General features: G+C 39.8%; 1 protein-coding gene across 1 annotated transcript in view; it reads left to right on the top strand.

Annotated features, from left to right (window-relative positions):
* Positions 1-18,659, top strand: part of rab6ba (RAB6B, member RAS oncogene family a) — a 64,212-nt gene that overhangs the window by 20,217 nt on the left and 25,336 nt on the right. Inside the window, exon 2 of the mRNA XM_078259880.1 lies at positions 10,708-10,766. Within this exon, the coding sequence (XP_078116006.1) occupies positions 10,708-10,766 (59 nt within the window). The remainder of the gene's footprint in view (positions 1-10,707; positions 10,767-18,659) is intronic.

Here is an 18,659-nt window from a genome sequence, read left to right as displayed (position 1 = left end):
TTGAAGCCCCCAACATCGTCTTCCAGGCAGCACTGCCTGGAAGGCTTAGTTGGGGGCTTAAAACACCATCGAGCCAGCAGAGCAGCTGAGCAGACCGATAGCAGAGAGGGCGACTCGGCGAACAGCAGCCCGGTAACGTGTTGCTCTCTCTAATATAACCAATATCAGCTGCTCTGTTTAGGCTATAAAACGTGCATGCAGGCTGAAATTCAACCGTGCGGTTTTGTCGGGATAAAGCTATAAGCAGAAGGAATATCCGCTAGCTGCTAGGCTAATGTGCAATGGTAAACACACAGAATATGGTACAGGCACGTAGCAGAGCTTGCAAACTGTGGCTTTTTTGTCGACAATGCAAACGTTGTCAACATAACTCACTGGAAATCCAAAATACTTTCACACTTTCACACTCTTCAGTGAAAGAGGAGGGGGGCTCAACTTCTGTCGATGGGTCTCCAGCATCTGCAGTTGCCATGGTAAGTTTTGACTGGCTCTAGCTAAGTTACAGGAGGTTGACTGACTCGCAGCACTTCAACACGTTTGTTCTTTCCGCTTGACAAGCCGACCGGATGTGACATGGGGGCGTGGCAGTATTGACGATTCCATTTTTTTATTCGATATTCAAGATTGTGACTTAATTTTGATCGATTTCGATTTAAAATTGAAATTGTGATAGCCTTAATTCCTAACATAATGGCACGGTAAAAAGCAGATCCACCAATGCATAACCATGCAGGATAGAGCTAGGCTTAACATACCTGGCCAATGGAGCTTCATTATTTTAACAATGTCACGAAACGTAAAGGTTACAAGCAAGATGCAGGATGTCATAGTTTCCTTCTAGACAGACAAAATGCAGACAATGCTGGATAATTCTACATTTTATTCACATAAACGTATAGCTGCAAAGAAGTTACTCTTACCAGTTACCAGTTATGTGTTTGTCACACATTAAAATAGGTATGTGGGGATGAAGCTGGGTCCCACAGTTTGCCTGAGGCAGCCTCACATCTATCTATTATTGTTGATCAGTTTTGGGATTTGCTGTTATAAAAATTGCAAGATCTTGAATTATTCTCTCATTGAAGGTAGGTCCTGGGACCCAACAATGTTAAGACTTTTGTTGTAGCATTGTTATAAACATCTTCCAAAGATGCTTTGGGTGAAGTATACTATGACATGATGAATCCAACGTAATATCATGACGTCGCGTAAACATACACGCTCACTTGCTAAAGCCAAGTGGCGTGTTATCTGTACGCATTTTGAGCTATCCGCGGGTATGTCTGCGCTGTATACAGCGGACGTAAACATACACGGCACTTTTTATTTTTCACTTTTTTCACTTTGTTATCTGCACGCATTTTGAGCGCTGTATACAGTGGACGGGTTGGGTTTAGGAAAAGAAGAACGGGGTTGGATTTAGTAAAAGAAGAAAGCGATGGTTGAGTTTAGATGACGTGACATGCGGGACATGATCCCCTGTCTCCTGGGTGAAAGTCCTGTGTTTGACCCATCCTCCCCACGCGGAATTTCGGCCTTTCATACTACTCTCTACGGCGTCAATTCACACGCAATCGCAAGGTAATGTAAGTCAATGGAGGCCAAACGGCGTTGATGAACACGCTAAAAAGCGAGTATGCGTCTTGATAACACGCCAATAATGGCATACGGATTGGTGTAATTTTTGCTGCCTCCAGCTTCTTATTAAACTAAATTTGTCTTCTGGCAAACCGCCACATGCTGAGAATCACAAACACACACCTTCCACGTGTGTGTGTGTGTGTGTGTGTGTGTGTGTGTGTGTGTCTCTCTTCTGGCAAACAGCCACATGCTGAGAAAAAACAACACCTTCCACGTTCTGTGTGTGTGTCGCGTTAGGTCACGGGAGTTTCCTGCGGTGTCGCTATGACGACCAACCATGCTTGCCTCACGCATGAGGCGGTACAAAATCTGCAATGGAAAAAGGAGGACGGGGCACCGCGGCTGGGTCAAGTCGAGTCGAGCAGGTACCATGTAATGGAAAAACGCCATAAGGGTGGCAGTTCATTTAGATTTTTTAATGTGTGTGTCATTCGTTAACTTAGACTGAAGGAAATTCATTTGGAGGCCGACTGCTGTTTGGCTTTCTCCTGTTGGGTTCTGTATGCCAGCTGCTGTGACTATGAATAAACAAGTACACAGATATAAGAGTCCATATCTCTCCCACTGTTCTGTATCTTCTCCAGGTCTCTGTGCTCCTCTTCCTCAGCAAGGACAATCATGAATAACCACTTACTTGTCTCTGTTTCTTCACTCATTGATAAATTTTAGATATGTACCTCTCTCCAATGTGCCCAGCTCTCATCCCGGTGTCGTGCAAAGGCAAGGCATGACACATACTGTTTTATTTTTATCCATCTCCTTGTGAGTGGGAGGGAAAGAACTGCCATGCTCTGATTGGCTGCCAAGTCCTTAAGGGTATTCCGTGAAGCCTGCCGCCAGGTGACCAGCAGCGTTTTACCTGGTTGCTTGGCACACAGCTGCAGGGCTGGATGGACAACTTAGTTTGTTATCAGCTTTATAGAGCTCAGCAAGAAGTGGTATTTGGAAGTTTATTTAAGAGAGAGCCTTATTTGTTAATCTACAAAGTACATGGAATTGTCAGTTGAAGTGTATCTTACGCGTACCACTCTTCATAAACGCAGCACACGCATGTGATTCAGAGGGTCGCGCAGGGTCATGGTACAGCACTCTCAAAAAAATCTGGATCCCTTAGTTTTGTCTAATTTTAGACCTATTTCTAAACTTCTCTTTTTATCTAAAGTCTTGGAGAAGGTTGTTTTTAATCAACTTCAATCATTTTTAGATGGCTTTAGTATTTATGAAAAGTTCCAGTCTGGTTTTAAGCCCCGCCACAGTACTGAAATTGCCCTTCTAAGAGTCTATAACGACCTTCTCTTAGCGGTTGACTCAGGAAAATCTTCTGTTTTAGTGCTCTTAGATTTGACTGCTGCCTTTGACACTGTCAAGCACTCTATCCTCTTATCCCGGCTCAAACAAAGTGTTGGCATTAAGAGGGCATAGCCCTAAAATGGTTTGAATCCTACTTGGCAGATAGGAGTTTTGCTGTCCACCTTGGGAATTGCTCTTCATCTGCTGCCCCTCTTTCTTGTGGTATCCCCCAAGGTTCCATTTTGAGACCCATGCTCCTTTCTCTGTACATGCTGCCCTTAGGGTCCATTTTAAAAAAACATAACATTTCTTTCCATTGTTTTGCAGACGATGTACAAATCTATTTGCCTGTAAAAAAAAAACAATGAGAAGGACACTATACAGCCTTTGTTGAACTGTTTGAGTGATCTCAAAATTTGGTTGGATCAGAATTGTCTCTGTCTCAATCTTAATAAGACTGAAATGGTTGCGTTTGGTCGTGCTGTACATTTTAGTGCCTGTGTAGATGCTCTTGGTACTTTAGGTTCGACCTTTTACCAAGAATGTGGGTGTGATTTTTGACAGTGCTTTTAAATTTGACGAACAGATTAGTTCTGTTGTTAAAACCAGTTTCTTCCAACTGAGACTCTTGGCTAAGGTCAAGCCTTACCTGCTACGCAAAGACTTTGAAAGAGTCATACATGCATTTATTACGTCCCGTTTAGACTACTGTAACTCTTTGTATGTTGGATTGGATCAGTCATCCCTTCATTGGTTACAGTTGGTCCAGAACACAGCAGCTCGACTTTTAACTGGGAATAAAAAGCGCGACCACATTTCACCGGTTTTGGCTGCGTTCCGCTGGCTTCCTGTTTGTTTCAGGATTGAATTTAAAATTGTATTAATTGTCTTCAAGATCTTAAATGGGTTGTTGCCTTCTTATTTATCGGATCTCTTACATGTCCATACACCTGTCAGAGCACTGAGGTCGTCCAATCAGATGCTCCTCCATGTGCCCAGATCCAGGTTGATAAACAAAGGTGACCGAACCTTTTCATTGGCTGCTCCAAACCTCTGGAATAGTCCACCTATTCATGTAAGAGCAGCTCGGACCATTGAAACGTTCAAGGCCTTGCTTAAGACCCATTACTATGCATTGGCTTTCAAATCAAGTTGAGCTTTGATATCTTGACCTTTTTCTACTGCTGGTTATTTTGTATTGTATATTGTGTATTGTTTGTGTAGATTATCTCTTTGATTTTTGGAGCTTGTTAAGCACTTTGGTCAACTATGGTTGTTTTTTAACGTGTTATATAAATAAAATTGAACTGAACTCTTGGAGCAGTTTTGGGGATCGGTGCCTTGCTTAAGGGCACCTCGGCACTTACAGGGGAAGTGTGTGTGTGTGTGTGAGAGATTGCAGGACTATTCTTTAAGGAAAGAAACGTCCCCTTCTTAAACTTCCATTGGAAAAAGTTCTAATTTAAAGTTTATTTTAGACCCTCCTGTAAATCCTATTTGCACATGTCCTGATAAGTCTGAAAAAAGTCTTGATTTTGTCATTAAGTGTGTGAGTTTTTCTATTTCAATCACATCCATTCAAAACAATTATCTCCAGTTCTTGTGATATCTCGTAGACATTTATCAATTTTGTTCTAGCATATTTGTTACACGTTTTTTTTTTTTTTCACTGATTATGTAGATGTAGAGGTGAGAGATTCCTTAACTAACTCATTTTATGGTTGCATAGTTCACAAATGGCAGAGCCTAATGTGAGCCCAACTGTGCAGGGCCTTTAACATGCCGTAACATTTCATTTTGATCTCTTAAGGGATGCCTTGATGAGGTGTCTGCTGACTGTGCTCAGCAGAACTCTGCTGGTGAAAGTGCAGGTTGTGCAGCAGCAGGTGCTCAGTCCTCTTCGTTAATTGGCCCTCATGTTGCTAACTCACTCCACTAAGTCTTTGAAGCATCACACCAAGTACAGACTTCATTAAAACCATGCCTATAATTGGAATCTCACCATGCAGGTTTGCCCTATCTGTTACTATTTATTAAGCTGTATAAGACGACTGCATAACTGATAGCTAATAAAGTGTGGTAATAGTTCAAGAACAGTACATTGTATTTATATAGTTCTATGAGAAATAATTGAGGAGGGAGCTAACAAGTTTGCTAACAGTCAGTTAGCAAATTCGGCTCTCCTGCTCTCCTTCCACTAAAAGTCCAGCACTGCAAAGACAGCTTGCTGTTGGTCAACAGCACACATTTACGTGTCAAATTCCCCAAAGTTCAACTCATGCGGAACATTTAAGCAGGCTAATTTCGCATCCTTGTGTGGATCCTCTGATTGCCGAGATTCCATTGGAATTAATAGATTTTGCTCTGAAATGTAGCTGTTTTCATTCCTGGGGTGTGCAGGCCTTTAGGCTTGAGACTTCAAATATTTGACAGAAAACCTGTGCTGTAAACTGGGGCCACGGAGTTTTAAGGATGAAGGCATTTTACAGGTGTATAAGATATAATAAAAGGTGCCAATGAGTTGCAATGTTGCTGTTTTTGGAGCTTGACCTATATTAACGTCAGGATATCCTTGCCTGTGCTGCATTGTTCTCAATCTGTCTCAATACAATACAGTCTGCGCGATACTACATCGCTGGAGCAATCCTTTAAACATGTTGAAGTCTATGATGGGGCATTAAACTTTATTTTTTCCAATGCAACTACATTTGCATATAACAAAAACAATATTAGTCGTACAAGTCTTGATGTCTACTGACATTAGACGAGCCCATCAGATGGTGCTGTCTATTTTTCATGCCAGCATGTGGACTTCTTCTAACTGCAGGTCTTAATGGAATATAATGTCGTTGAGTTCACATACATCGCTGCACTAGGATGTTAAAGATTTAAATGCCTTATGTAACCTCATGAATTCATCCTCTCTAACCCCTACTGCAGCTACATAATAGAAAAGAAACCATAGAAGAAACCACAGAAAAGTTACCACAGCCATATAAATAGAACGATATGCTGTTCCAGCACTACAGTACAAGTCTTGCAGCAAAAGCAGGTACAATTGAATAGGGATCGTGTTGTTAAAGGCAGGGATCTTAATCAGGGCATTATCAAGAAATCACAACAAACCATGTAGCATCCCGTCCCTCCACAGACAGTTAATAATTACGTTAACAAAAGAGGAGCACATTAGCATACTCATTTTGAGCTCCTCCTTTGAGTCCAGTAGCAGATCAGGACTTGAATGAGCTGTTCTTAAAATAAGCCCACTGGGTCTTTATTAACAGGCGCAGGTTAGCTTGGCTGATGAGCGCTACATGTAGGCGGTTTGGGTGAATTAGTCTGCTGTTTTCAGAAGACATGTTGTGAATGGTGGACAGCTTACTCCTGTCATTAAGGGGGCCATTTGCACAAGAGGAACTTGTACACTTTAATTAGAGTGTGACGGTAATCAATAGGTGCCAGACATTGACGAAAAAGCTAGTTTGAATAGCCTAAATGTCCAGATCAGACATTTGCACAGATGGCCTGGAATCACAAAACTGGGTGCTATCAATAAATGTTGCATCATTGCTTTCACACCGAAGGGAATATGTACCATTATGTAGTTTACTACCAAACCAGTCAACCTTTTTTATCTACCCTTTTCATGTTTTTGATGAGTACTCGCTAAACTTACTCGTGGATTATAGGCCATTGTTTTTGTACAAAGAATTTCATTAGAAGATGGTATTAGTCAATTTTAACACTTGTTTCTCATGAATCTTAGCTTCCTGTAGTTTAATGTTTCCTTCCCTTTGAAATTGAATAAGGCCCAATGCCCTGTGCAATGCACTCCTCTATTGCGACCTAAATGAAAAGAGGTTATTGCTGTTATCTCTGCTGCTGCTTCAGATTTTACTTTTATGTCTGACTAAAGCTTATCATTTGCATCCCATCATAATCTCTAAAATAGTGTTCAGTGTTAATGGCAAAAAGATATAAAGCTTATTAAGGGGAAATGTTCAGAAATGCAGAGATAATTCTGAAATGTAATCAAAAATCTGCCTTGCTAATCATTTCTAGCAGAAAAATCACTAAATTATTGCAGCCACGAGCGTAACTAACCTTCTTGCTTTCACCCCAGTAAATAAATTCACACAAACAGACCTGGAGTTATATCTTAAGATATTGACAAAAAAAATGGAATACTACACTCAGATTTTGAGAATACTGTAGGTTGGATCAGGACATTAAAGGGCATGTTAATGTTTCCCTGTAGTACTTAGCTATGTTATTCAGTGTGCATCATTATACTGTTTTATACATACATCCAAGTGAAATCAAATTGTGCTAGTCTCCCTCTCTGGGGGAAGGAATGTGGGTGTCTCTTCAGATTTTCTTCTTTCAGCAGTGACTGAGAGACACAGAGAGTGCTGTCTCATGTTGCCTAGTGTCCTCCTCTGAGGATGAGTCAGCAACAAGGACGTTGGATCAGACTCTCCATTCTAATGTGGCCTGTCATAATAACCACTGATGTGAAGGCCTGCTGTGCCGAACAAATATTCACGGTGGAAAATAGTAACTAAACCTCATACTGTAAAGTCAATATTGTCAATGTGTAGAGCTGCAATTGATGATTTTCAATGTGCAAATGTCTGGTAATCATGTAACTTCAGCTTCAATACAAATTGGAACAATATGTTCAAGTTTATTTTTTAAAGGTTGGGATGCCTCCTGTTCTGTATTTACAACTTCACTTCATGTCAGCCCAAATTACGTAACCAGGCAGCTGGCAATGTGATTGGGGCAGATATGGACTTTTTATATTTGAAAAACTTTCCTAGAGTCGAAGGTGGTGATTTGAAAACCTGTAACTTGGAGCGCATGCCCCAGGCAAACTGAACTGAATAGTCACAGTATCCAGTTACACTTTTCTACCATTGCACAGTATATACCGTCATATCGCCGTGGTTAGTAGGAGCACAGTGGTTATGTCATCATAATACATAATAATGTAGTTAGCTAATGATATGCTAACTCTTGGCCTTGGAAGTATCACTAGGTCACTGTACGTAACTAGTTAGCCAGGCATGCTAGTATTAGCGGCTTACATTAAGTGATTGAACAAAAGGTACCACCCTTTATACTTTTTAAACGCTGAGTACCACTTCTACTATAGCTCCGTCCCACATACAGAATTGGACTTTAGTAGATGAGTCATGATGGAGTTTTAATTCCAAATAGACCATGACTCAGTTAGTAGAACTAGATAAAATAGCAGGTATCTGTCTAAAGTAGGACAGCTCTGGAGCTAAGTAAACTAGATGATGTATTGATGAATTAGCATGAGATCATTAGCATAATTAGTAGCTGAGCATCAAATCCTGTCTTGCAGATATGGAAACCAAGTGAGGGCACAGACACATGTAATTAATCTGCCTGATTAAAACTCTTTCTGTAAACCGTTGTATTTGGGTGCCCATTTGATGAACTGTGAATTAAAGACAGATTATGTTTACTGAGTGTGCCTGTGCTTGCAAATTTTGAGGACTCAAACTCACAGTACATTTCTTTCACATTGATAATTAATTGAAATTTCACAAATATGTAATAACATTCTGGAATGGAGCTGCACAAAAACGATGTTGCATGTTGGATATGTAGATGAGTAGACTTAGGTCTATTAGTCAAGACTCAATAAGATGAAATGTCAGTAAAGTGGTAGTCATCCAGGGCGTGGCCAGTGTTTACAGGCTGATTAGACTTAACTGTAGCACTTTGGATCTGTTCCACTGGAGTTTTATTGATATAAGATACTGGCTCTGCTGCTAAATGGATATAAGAAGAGGATGTGATTGATTTTTGCTGGCTTCCCCATTTTCTTTGCTCCAGTCCTCCTTATTAACAAAACTACTAAGGATAAAATAAAAATCTGAAAACCATATACGCCATCTATCAAAGAGTGAACCATGTCTCAACAGCCTTCTTTCAGAAGTGATTAATTCTGGTATATCATACCTTATGCTCCTAAAATGATTAATTCATTATTGAATTAACTCCCTCACCTTCGTAGCTAGCTCCTGTCAGCTCCATGCCTCGATCTGAGCATTTACCATTACTATCAGTATACGGGTGCACTAGGCCTATCGTTTTAGCGTCGGCTGATTTTACTACAAAGATCCAAGAGACGGCTGGCTTAACCACAGTCAGCTGTCGCTAATCACTGAAAAGCTATGTCAATGTTTACTCTAGTTTTTTCTCGAGTTGTATTTGCAGCCTTTTTAGTTGCCTCTTTTTCAGCTTCAGTCTTTCTTTTTCTTTGCCTTTTTAGCAGGGCGGGCGGTTGCAATTAACTGCAGCAGTGGCAACTTTTGCTGAGTTTTCACCTCCATTCTCCAGTAGACTTGCAGCAACTCCAGTGGCAATGAAAAACTAACTCAGGCTCGTACATGGGAGGGGTAGAGGACGCGCAGCGGGGCAAGGAGACATTGTATTAGAACAGGTACAGATGACAGATATTTTTTGCTCCTTTTTCACAGCCCATACGTTATTTATTGCTGTCGGGGTATAAAGACCATTTCAAACAATATGTAAAAAAAAAGTGTATATTGGAAAATGTTACCAACCCTGCCTTTAAATTCAGTTTCATTTCATAATTAGCTCTGACACCACCAAACACCATAAATGTTATGTTTTCGTTTAGTGATGACTAGAGTTGGGATGATTTGCGGTTTCGCTGGTCCGGTCCGGTGTATGAGGCTAAACCGGTTGGATTTTATGCTAACAGGTTGAACCAGCATTTGTCACTATGTCTGCTTCTGGCAAATTAAAAAGTACCTGACATTAGCAACCTGTGCCGACGGCGTCAAGGCACCAAATCCAACGTGTACTGCAAGCAGTGTTGGGCATTACTAGTACTAGTAGCATTACTAGTTTACTTCTTCTCAATAACAATTTTCAGTTTTCTGAATTAAATAGCTTTTCAGTAGCTTAAGTTAGCTCTTTTATTGATTAAGTAGTAACCTAATGTACATTTCCCCAAGCATTGTGAAGCTTTCTGCTGCATCACATTTTGATTCTAATGTTGCCACTCTGTGATTAGTGCATGGAAATACGTACATGACATCACATTTTACCTTTCAGCTCTGTCCACTTTAAACCATTGAGAAAAACATGGACAAAAAAAGAAATACAGAATTCTCTCATTGTGAATAAGAAAAACTGTTAACATTAACAGAAATGTGTGTTCGTGTAGAGCCACATCACTCCTAGTAAGAAGATGATTTTCAGGCCTTTAAAACCAACCAGATGTAATTTAATTAGACTTAATTAATCAGTTTGTTGGCTAGGTGGCATTCAGTTTCAATGCTATGCAGATGACAGACAACTGTAATGGTCTGCAAAACCTGTTGAAGCCCTTGAATTCTGGTCTTTTTTCTGGAAAGATGGTTGACTTTTCCCTGAGGTTTCCTTTAGTTCAGTAACAATGAGTTTGCATCTTTGCATCTCATCACCCTGTTCTCCCCATTGAATATATTAAAATTGAAAATTACGTGATTCGGGAACAGAAATAATGCCAGTAGCGGCAGCAGCATTGCAATTACATCTGGACCTGATGCCACTGCTGACCTCCTGGTCACCCCCACAAACCGTAATGAGCTCCCTGGGCAGCAGTGACAGCCATGACTGAAACCATAACCACCAATCCTGCTGTTACCTTTATTGAGTGTCTGTAAAGAGGAAGACAAAGCCTCTTGTCTTTCATTTAATGCATTCTGTCTTTTTCTTCTCTTGCAGTTGGAAAGACGTCTCTGATCACACGGTTCATGTATGACAGCTTTGACAACACATATCAGGTAGGTGCTACAGCAGGCTCAGAGAGGGAATATTTTGTCTCTAATGATCAAATTTGTCTCTGTTGATCATCTTTCCTTTGATAGTGAAACATACACCTTCAATCTTTAGTGTGTAACTTTTTGATATAAATGATCGTCCGTTACATTCAAGCCATTACCAAATGAGTTGCTACAAAGCTAATTAAGACTATCAGCTCCACACAACTCTCTGGATTTCTCAGTAGGACTATGTTCAGAAGATTGTGGCGTCCGGTGACTTTCACACGCAGAAACTGGAGTAAAGATAATGACCTCTTCTGAAGAGTCCATCGTGTTTTTAATCCTCCGTGTCTTCCTTACTACTAGTAACTGTAAAAAAGGAGGACGAGGGTGGGGAAGCGCGATTACAGAAGGCTTGTATCATGAGGACGCGCCAACAGTGGTGTTGTCATTACTTAGAATTCCTCATGGGGGAGACAGAAACTACGTACTATAGCTTTAACACAAATCAAAGACAAAGATCAAAGACATAATCAAGAAAATAAATTCACCAGAAATAACTGTGTGTGTGTGTGTGTGTGTGTGTGTGTGTGTGTGATTGCAATGTAATTGCATGCCCAAACAACGAGGACATTTTCAGCCAACATGAGTGTTAAAACAGACACCTTTTGAACTAAATAACATCAGGAGCATTATGGGCCTCAAGCAATCACTATTTCTAACCCTGTTTTCTAAAGCAGCCTAATCTCACTCATCCTTCTAAAAACAGAATATTGCGTATGCATCCACGGCACTTATAGAGGTCTTTGTACACGTCTGCAGACACACAGAAAATGAACCCTGCTGTATTATTGCTTTATAAGCAAAAAGTATCTACTTACATAGTAATAAAAAAGGAATCAAAAATAAATCTCACAGTGCTTATTCTGCCCTCCTTCTCATATAGTTAAGTGTGTGTGTGTGTGTGTGTGTGTGTGTGTGTGTGTGTGTGTGTGTGGTATGTGAGCTCACTCAGGCTCTTTATTGAGGGAATGTACAGTGTTATAAGCCTGTGCATTGTGTAAAAAAACACAAGTAGATTACCCTGAACACACTGATATACCATCAGCATATGTGAGCACTGAACGTGAAGAATACATAAGACGTAACTTTTGTTTTGCTTCAAGTAAGAAGTACTTGATACCATTTGACCAAAACGTGAACCTTACCTTGTCACAGAGATGGGGACTCGAGTCTGAGACTCGGACTCGAGTCGCACTTAAGTCGCACAAACAGCTGACTTAAGACTTGACTCGGACTCGACCCAAAAGACTTCCAACTTGACTGGGACTCGACCCAAAAGACTTCAGACTTGACTCGAGCTTCGAGACTCGTCAGCAACCTGTTTCCATGCAATTATTGCTTTTTAAATCAAAATGTATTCATGTATTTCTATTTTCTTTTATTGGCGCATGTACGGGGAAACGTATGACGAGCTGTGTGTCCCCTGCCCTTTGCCATAATGTGCAACGTAACGCATGCGCCTATGTGCGCGCACTCACATATCAAAAAATGCATTGCCGATGGCGACACCAAATCCTCCAGGAGTTGTGTCTTTTCTCATTAGTTTTGCTTTCAATAACTTGGTAAACAGTGGCAGTAAGAGAACAGCTCATTGCAAGGTGTGTGGCACCAAGATAAATGATGCCGGATCAACAACGTCAGACTTCATCAGGCATCTGAAAACGCACCCAGATAGGTCAGTCACTCACGCACTAATGTGAAAGAGACGTTACATTTAGCATTTATCGTCACAGGTAACAAGCTAACCATCGCTAAGTGTTGTGCTAATGCTGGGAACAGGCACATTGTATCTTATATAGGGTGAACAGACGTCCCCGGTTTCCGGGGACAGTCCCCGGTTTTGGTGACCTGTCCCCGGCTGGAGCTGTCCTCAGAAATGTCCCCGGTTTTCACTGTGACTGACAGACCCGAAATTGGAATGAAATAGTCGTGCACCCTACACGCATAGGCTCAAGACAGCCAGAGTAAGCACTGCTCAGAGCTCAGAGATGTTCTAGAATGCCCATTTTACGATGCTAAAATTACTGTTTATTTACATGGAGTCTGGTGGGTTTAGCGAATGCAATTTCGCTGACTTTTTATGTTTTAAAAAAGGATCTTACTCTTTAACAGAAAGGTCGACCTCCTTAGAAATACTTTCCATAATTGACGTTCTATTAACTTACATTATAGCTTGTTTCACCGTTGCCGACTGCACTGATCTTGTTTAATACTGGACCAATGTAAAAGGAAAATATTTCCTCAATAGTTTTAATTGTATCCGATACTCGATGAGCTGTTGCAGAAACAAGCCCAGCGTGAAGCAATAAAGCAGAAGCTGTCAGATAAATGTAGTGCAGTAAACATTACAACATTTCCCTCTGAGGTGTAGTGGAGTACGTATGAAGTAGCATAATTTCTACATGATCTACAAAATTATAATGTATTCTCATGTAAACTATGTCAGCACAGATATTTTTTGTAAATTGCTTAGCCAGTGTATTCCACCATACTGGTTATTATATTGCCAGATTCCAGACAATCCCACTTACTTATATATATACCCCACTTACAAATATGAATATATATTTCTACTGGTATGCTTCCTAGTGACATTAATGCAAAAATATGAAGAAAAAAACTATTCCACCTGTTTGTGCATGGTTAAAATTCTGAAGTGCAAAATAGTTCAGGCTACAGCACAAATATTCCCATCCATAGATATATGAATAATCAAGTCTAACCTCTGAATTTCTTTTCAAAGTGAACAAGGTGTACCCGGTCCACCAAACACTGGGCCGTCTTGACTGTCTTAATTCTGCACATATTTCTGTTACTGTAGTCCTATTTACTATTTCATTATTTCATCCATGCGTGGCGCAGCGGATCCGTGCGCACTGTCACCTGCCGTGGAGACGCTGGCCTCTCTAACTTCTCCTCCTCTGAGTCGGGTCTCCCTCGCGCTGGACTCATAAAGTTCTCCTACAGCTGATGTTGATAGTGTACTGTCTGGATGGAGCTACAGGACATGTTTTGAATTCATAAGATTTAACAATACAGTGTTAGGGACAGATCAGATGGCCAGAGACTTGAGACTTGACTTGGACTTGAGCTCAAAGACTTGAGACTTGACTTGGACTTGAGCTCAAAGACTTGAGACTTGACTTGGACTTGCAAAAAAAGACTTGTGAACATCTCTGCCTTGTCAGACTGTACAATATCTCTATTTTAATTTGAGGAGTTGTTTATTTAAATTAAAAACACCTGTGAGTTGGAAAATACATTTCCATCAGGTATAAAATTGTAAGTCAGGCTTGCTGTCAGGCTTGTTTTAATCTGGCCCTGGCTTTAAATCATCTCCAGCAGTCTCTAAAGATGGCCTCAGTTCTTGATCCAAGCCATGCCTCCTTTTACCTCACCTCTTCCATCTAACTTCTTTTCCTCTTCAATATAAACATCTTTAATTAAAGATTGCTCTCTATCACCAGGAATGGAAGTTTATTAAAGGAATAGGGAATTGCGGGAAAATATGGCAGATTTTGTTTCCTTTTGATGGAGCCAGGCTAGCAAGTAAGCATATTTCCCAGAATATCATATTTTTGCATTGAGAGAATTGCATTACATGGAGAGCTGGAGAGGGTTGAACATTGTCAAAAATATTGTTCGCTTGTTAGTGTGCCTGTTAGTTTTTTTAATCATATTATCAGTGTTGCTACAAAGACCTGTCTTGTTTGGTCTTACTTTACCCTGCTAACCCTGCAAAAAAGGAAGGAAAGGATAAAATAGTCCCTATTTTTCAGTGTTAGCAAAAGTACTGTGCTGCACTCTAATGAGATTTGAATGGCTCATTGTGTGTGGATTAAATTGTCTGTGTTAGCGCTGTGATGCTGTGCTTTCACAGTTGCTGTATCCTCTTATATTTCTACATTCATAAGTCATGAAAGATTACAGAGCCAGACATTTCACACTGACTGTTTGGGCTAACGTCTTTGTGTTGTTAAGCTGCTGAATCTTCATGATGCATTGATGTTTCTTTAAACATCTCTTTGTCACAAATTGCTGTGGAACAGGCTTATATTTGGGCAAAGTTGGTTGTAGACTCAGCTGGGAAGCAGTTATTGTAACAGCTTTCTACCAAACAACTTCCCTTATCAGTGTCTCAATGGTGTTAAAATAAATTCATCTGTTCATTGATAAAAACGGCAGGGATGATTAGCTGCTGGTAGAATGCAATGGTGCCTCTATATTTTGAAGTCCATTATTAGTATTTCTGGACCAAAGTGTCCCTTAACACTGTGAAGTTAGGAAATGAAAAATATTGTTGAGTTAAAGGGGGCAGAGACGTGAGGCAAAGATACCACCTGACGTGAAAGGGACAGGTGCATTCTAGTGTCCTAAAAACAACACAAAGTTAGTTATTACTGATTTGGTTAACTTATCAGCACAGTGAACAGTCTCAGCAGCAGCACTCATGGAGGCAGTTGAGGTACTTTGAAATCCTAAGTGCCCAATTGCTGCAATTTGCATCACAATTCATACTCTGAGTCTCATACACAGAGACATGATACACACATTTGAAACTTCAGTGTCACTTACACTTTTCTGAGGATACCATTATATCTGATGTCATAGGGGGAAAAAACGCTCCACAATCATCACGTTTTTAGGATATCTAACACTGTCAAAGTAATCCAGTGATAGTTTTTTAGTCTGTTCATCCGTCGGTGCATTACAACAGGATCTCCTGTACTAATAGCTAAGTCAGCATACTTTTATGCTGCCAATTTGACAAAATGTAAACAGATATAGGCTAAAAAGTAGGGCTGAACGATGAATCCTTTTCAAATCCAAATCGACATTTGAAAGAATGCGATTAGCTAATCGTGAAGACTGCGATTAAATTAAATGTGAATATTTAGTCAAATGTTGTGGTTTAAAAAATTGTATTCCTCTTTTTATTATTATATTTAGTGTTTTTTCATAAGATAAATGCTGGAATAATGTTACATATCACAGATTGTTTACAGAAATGTCCTAATTTCAGTGGATTTTTCATTTATTTTGTATAACTTTATTTAACATGTATGCTGTTGAACTGAGGCAGATCAGAAATTTTGGTTTACAGGAAAGAACAGATTTTTTTATTGGAATTGTTATTTTATCATTACAGTTTTAGCTTTTGTGATAAATATGTTTATATATATTTTTAATGCGTATTAATAGTAATATCGTTGTTCTCATCCTTGCATAAGAATAGCATTAGTCCATCTGTTACACAGGGAATATTGAACTTTAGCTAAATTTAGCAAAATAAATCGCAATCAAATCATAATCGCAATATTTGTTAATATCACAATTAGATTTTCCCCCAAATTGTTCAGCCCTAGTCCACACACATTATATTATACTTGTATATATATTATACTGTTTGTATTCCTAAGAATTATTGAACTGTGGTTCCAAAAGTTAGTGCATTATTATCCCCAAAATAGAAGAGAAAGAATGAGTGACAAAATCTATGAATATTCATTTCTTTCATGTTGCACTATCAATATATTTTTTTACATAAGTGAGGCTTAGAAGGTCAGGATGGAATTGTTGGGTTAGAGGGTGTAGATTGGGGGTGTTTTTGCTCTATTTCAGTCCAGTAAAATGTAACGTGTTACGACTGTAGTGAGATTAATATCGTCATAAATAAGGCCTATAATGTATGGATAGTAAATGTGAGACGGTCATTTCCTGCATCATGCCCAGCCTTGTTGTGATGAGGCCTGAAGGGACGGAGCTCTCTTGTCACCCTCGCTTTTTTTCAGCCATGTCCTCCCATCTTAAGTGAGCAGACAGCGTACTCGGCAGACAGATAGCATCTGTTTATTTAATATTGTCCCCATATGCTGTTTAATGCCGGTCTCTGCCCCGCACTATTCTAATGGCCTGTGCACCAAATGATAACAGCAGCCAGGGAGGAATATGGAAATCGGTTGGTTATTTTATGTGTGTGTGTGTGTGTGTGTGTGTGTGTGTGTGTGTGTGTGTAAAACAAAGTCATTTGAATTCACCACTTAACCCAAAAAACAGCCTCATCATTCCCTTCTTAATTCACCTTTTTTTTTACCACAACCTGTGATATGTAGCCATAGATCAGTCTATCCTGAAAGTGTGTGTGTGTGTGTGTGTGTGTGTGTGTGTGTGTTTGCATGCCACGTCTCTCTCTCCCCGGCTCAGTGACAGGTAGGGCTGTAAATGATTTTGCTGTCTTTTTCTAGCCCAACTCCAAAGAGACCTTTGAGTATTAATTAAAATGCTGCATGCATTAGCTCAGTTTGAGTGTTTATGCTGCTGCTCACAGGGGAGACTAGATTTGCCCAGTGAGGATGGGAAGATGTTGTGAATGTGAGCCTGCAGGAGAAATCTGTCCTGATGAGAAGATTTATGAAGTCACGGTTTCCAGGCATACATTCTGAATCACCACATTTTTTTTTTCAGTTTTTGTTTTCATGTACCTCAAGCTTTTAGATTTGAGGTGATCCAGTTCAATCCTAGCAGTGTATTTGGAAGCCGAGGGCCATCAGAAAGATGAAGCCGAGCGTGCTAGTGGCTTTAGTCAGCAGAAGGATGTGAGCGAGGCGAGCCAGATTTGCAGCAGGCTCCCATCAGGCAGCCACCCAGCCGAAGGAGACAGAGGCAGGCAGCACGTGCTAAAGGGCTCAGAGCTCTCCAGAGGCAGAAAGCTTTTGTCAGCTGTGGTGGAGCTGCCAGTCAGGCCTGGCCACCAGGCTGTGACTACATCTGTCTGCTGTGCCCAAATACTCCACTATTTAACCTAGCAACTGGTGAATCTGATTTTTAAAAATAAATAAAATGTCAGGCTTTGGGACAAGTTGAAGCAATGGATAAGACAATAAAGATTTATATGTTTTACTTATTACCATTTTGGTCCTTTTTCTGTATTTTGGTTGAATATTTCATTATACTGAATTTGAAAGTAGTTAGCAAAAAGTTTTTGCACATAATCTATGAAATATGGATTACCCTACTTATATAACGGTATATAACTGAAACAATGAATCGCAACTGAATCATCAGCAATCGTTTACATAATTTTTTCGATCAGAAATGCCAAAAATAATTGGTTCCAGCTTCATAAATGTGAGGACTTGCAAATTTCCATTATCTTTTGTGATAATAAATAAATAATGTTTGGGTTTTAGACTATTAGTTAAGAAACCTCTTGTAGGAAAAATGTGATGGCCATTTTTCACTATTTTCTGATGTTATGTAGACTAACAGTTAATCTATTGTTTGAGAAACAATGAGAAGATTAATTTATGTTGAGACTAATCATCAGTTGCAGCACTAAAACACGAATTTTCCAGCAACAGTGTAAAGATAATGTCTAAACGTTATCTTAGTTGATAACAGGAAATTAATCTTGAGCAATTTTGATAATTGATTAATCATTTAAATCAGTTATTAAGGAACGATGCCAACAACTCTCTGGTTTCAGCTTCTTAAATGTGAGAATTAGCTGCTTTTCTCAGTGTTATATTATTGTAAATGACCAGTTTGAAGTTGTCACCTTGCGTTCTGAGAGCTCTAATCCTCGATTGTTCTCTTCTAACTCTATTGTAGCCAGCCAGGGTGACGAGTTTCTCTCTTTGCTGTTGCAACAATTCTGCTATCATGGTTAGAAGATTGGTTCATCTTAAATTAATGTCAAAGTGGGGTACAAATCTACCCATGATGCTTTGCGACAAAAGTAAAGTGAGTTAAATAGACTAATTATGAATCAGCACTGGCGCAACTCATTACTGTGGTTACAAATGTGGCATGCTGTAATTTTTATGTTCTACATATATTATATACACAGCC

The sequence above is a fragment of the Sander vitreus genome, chromosome 9 (assembly GCF_031162955.1).
Source record: "Sander vitreus isolate 19-12246 chromosome 9, sanVit1, whole genome shotgun sequence".
In the NCBI taxonomy this organism is placed as follows: domain Eukaryota; kingdom Metazoa; phylum Chordata; class Actinopteri; order Perciformes; family Percidae; genus Sander; species Sander vitreus.
The sequence above is the reverse complement of the archived record's forward strand: the minus strand, read 5'-3'. Positions and strand labels throughout refer to the sequence as shown.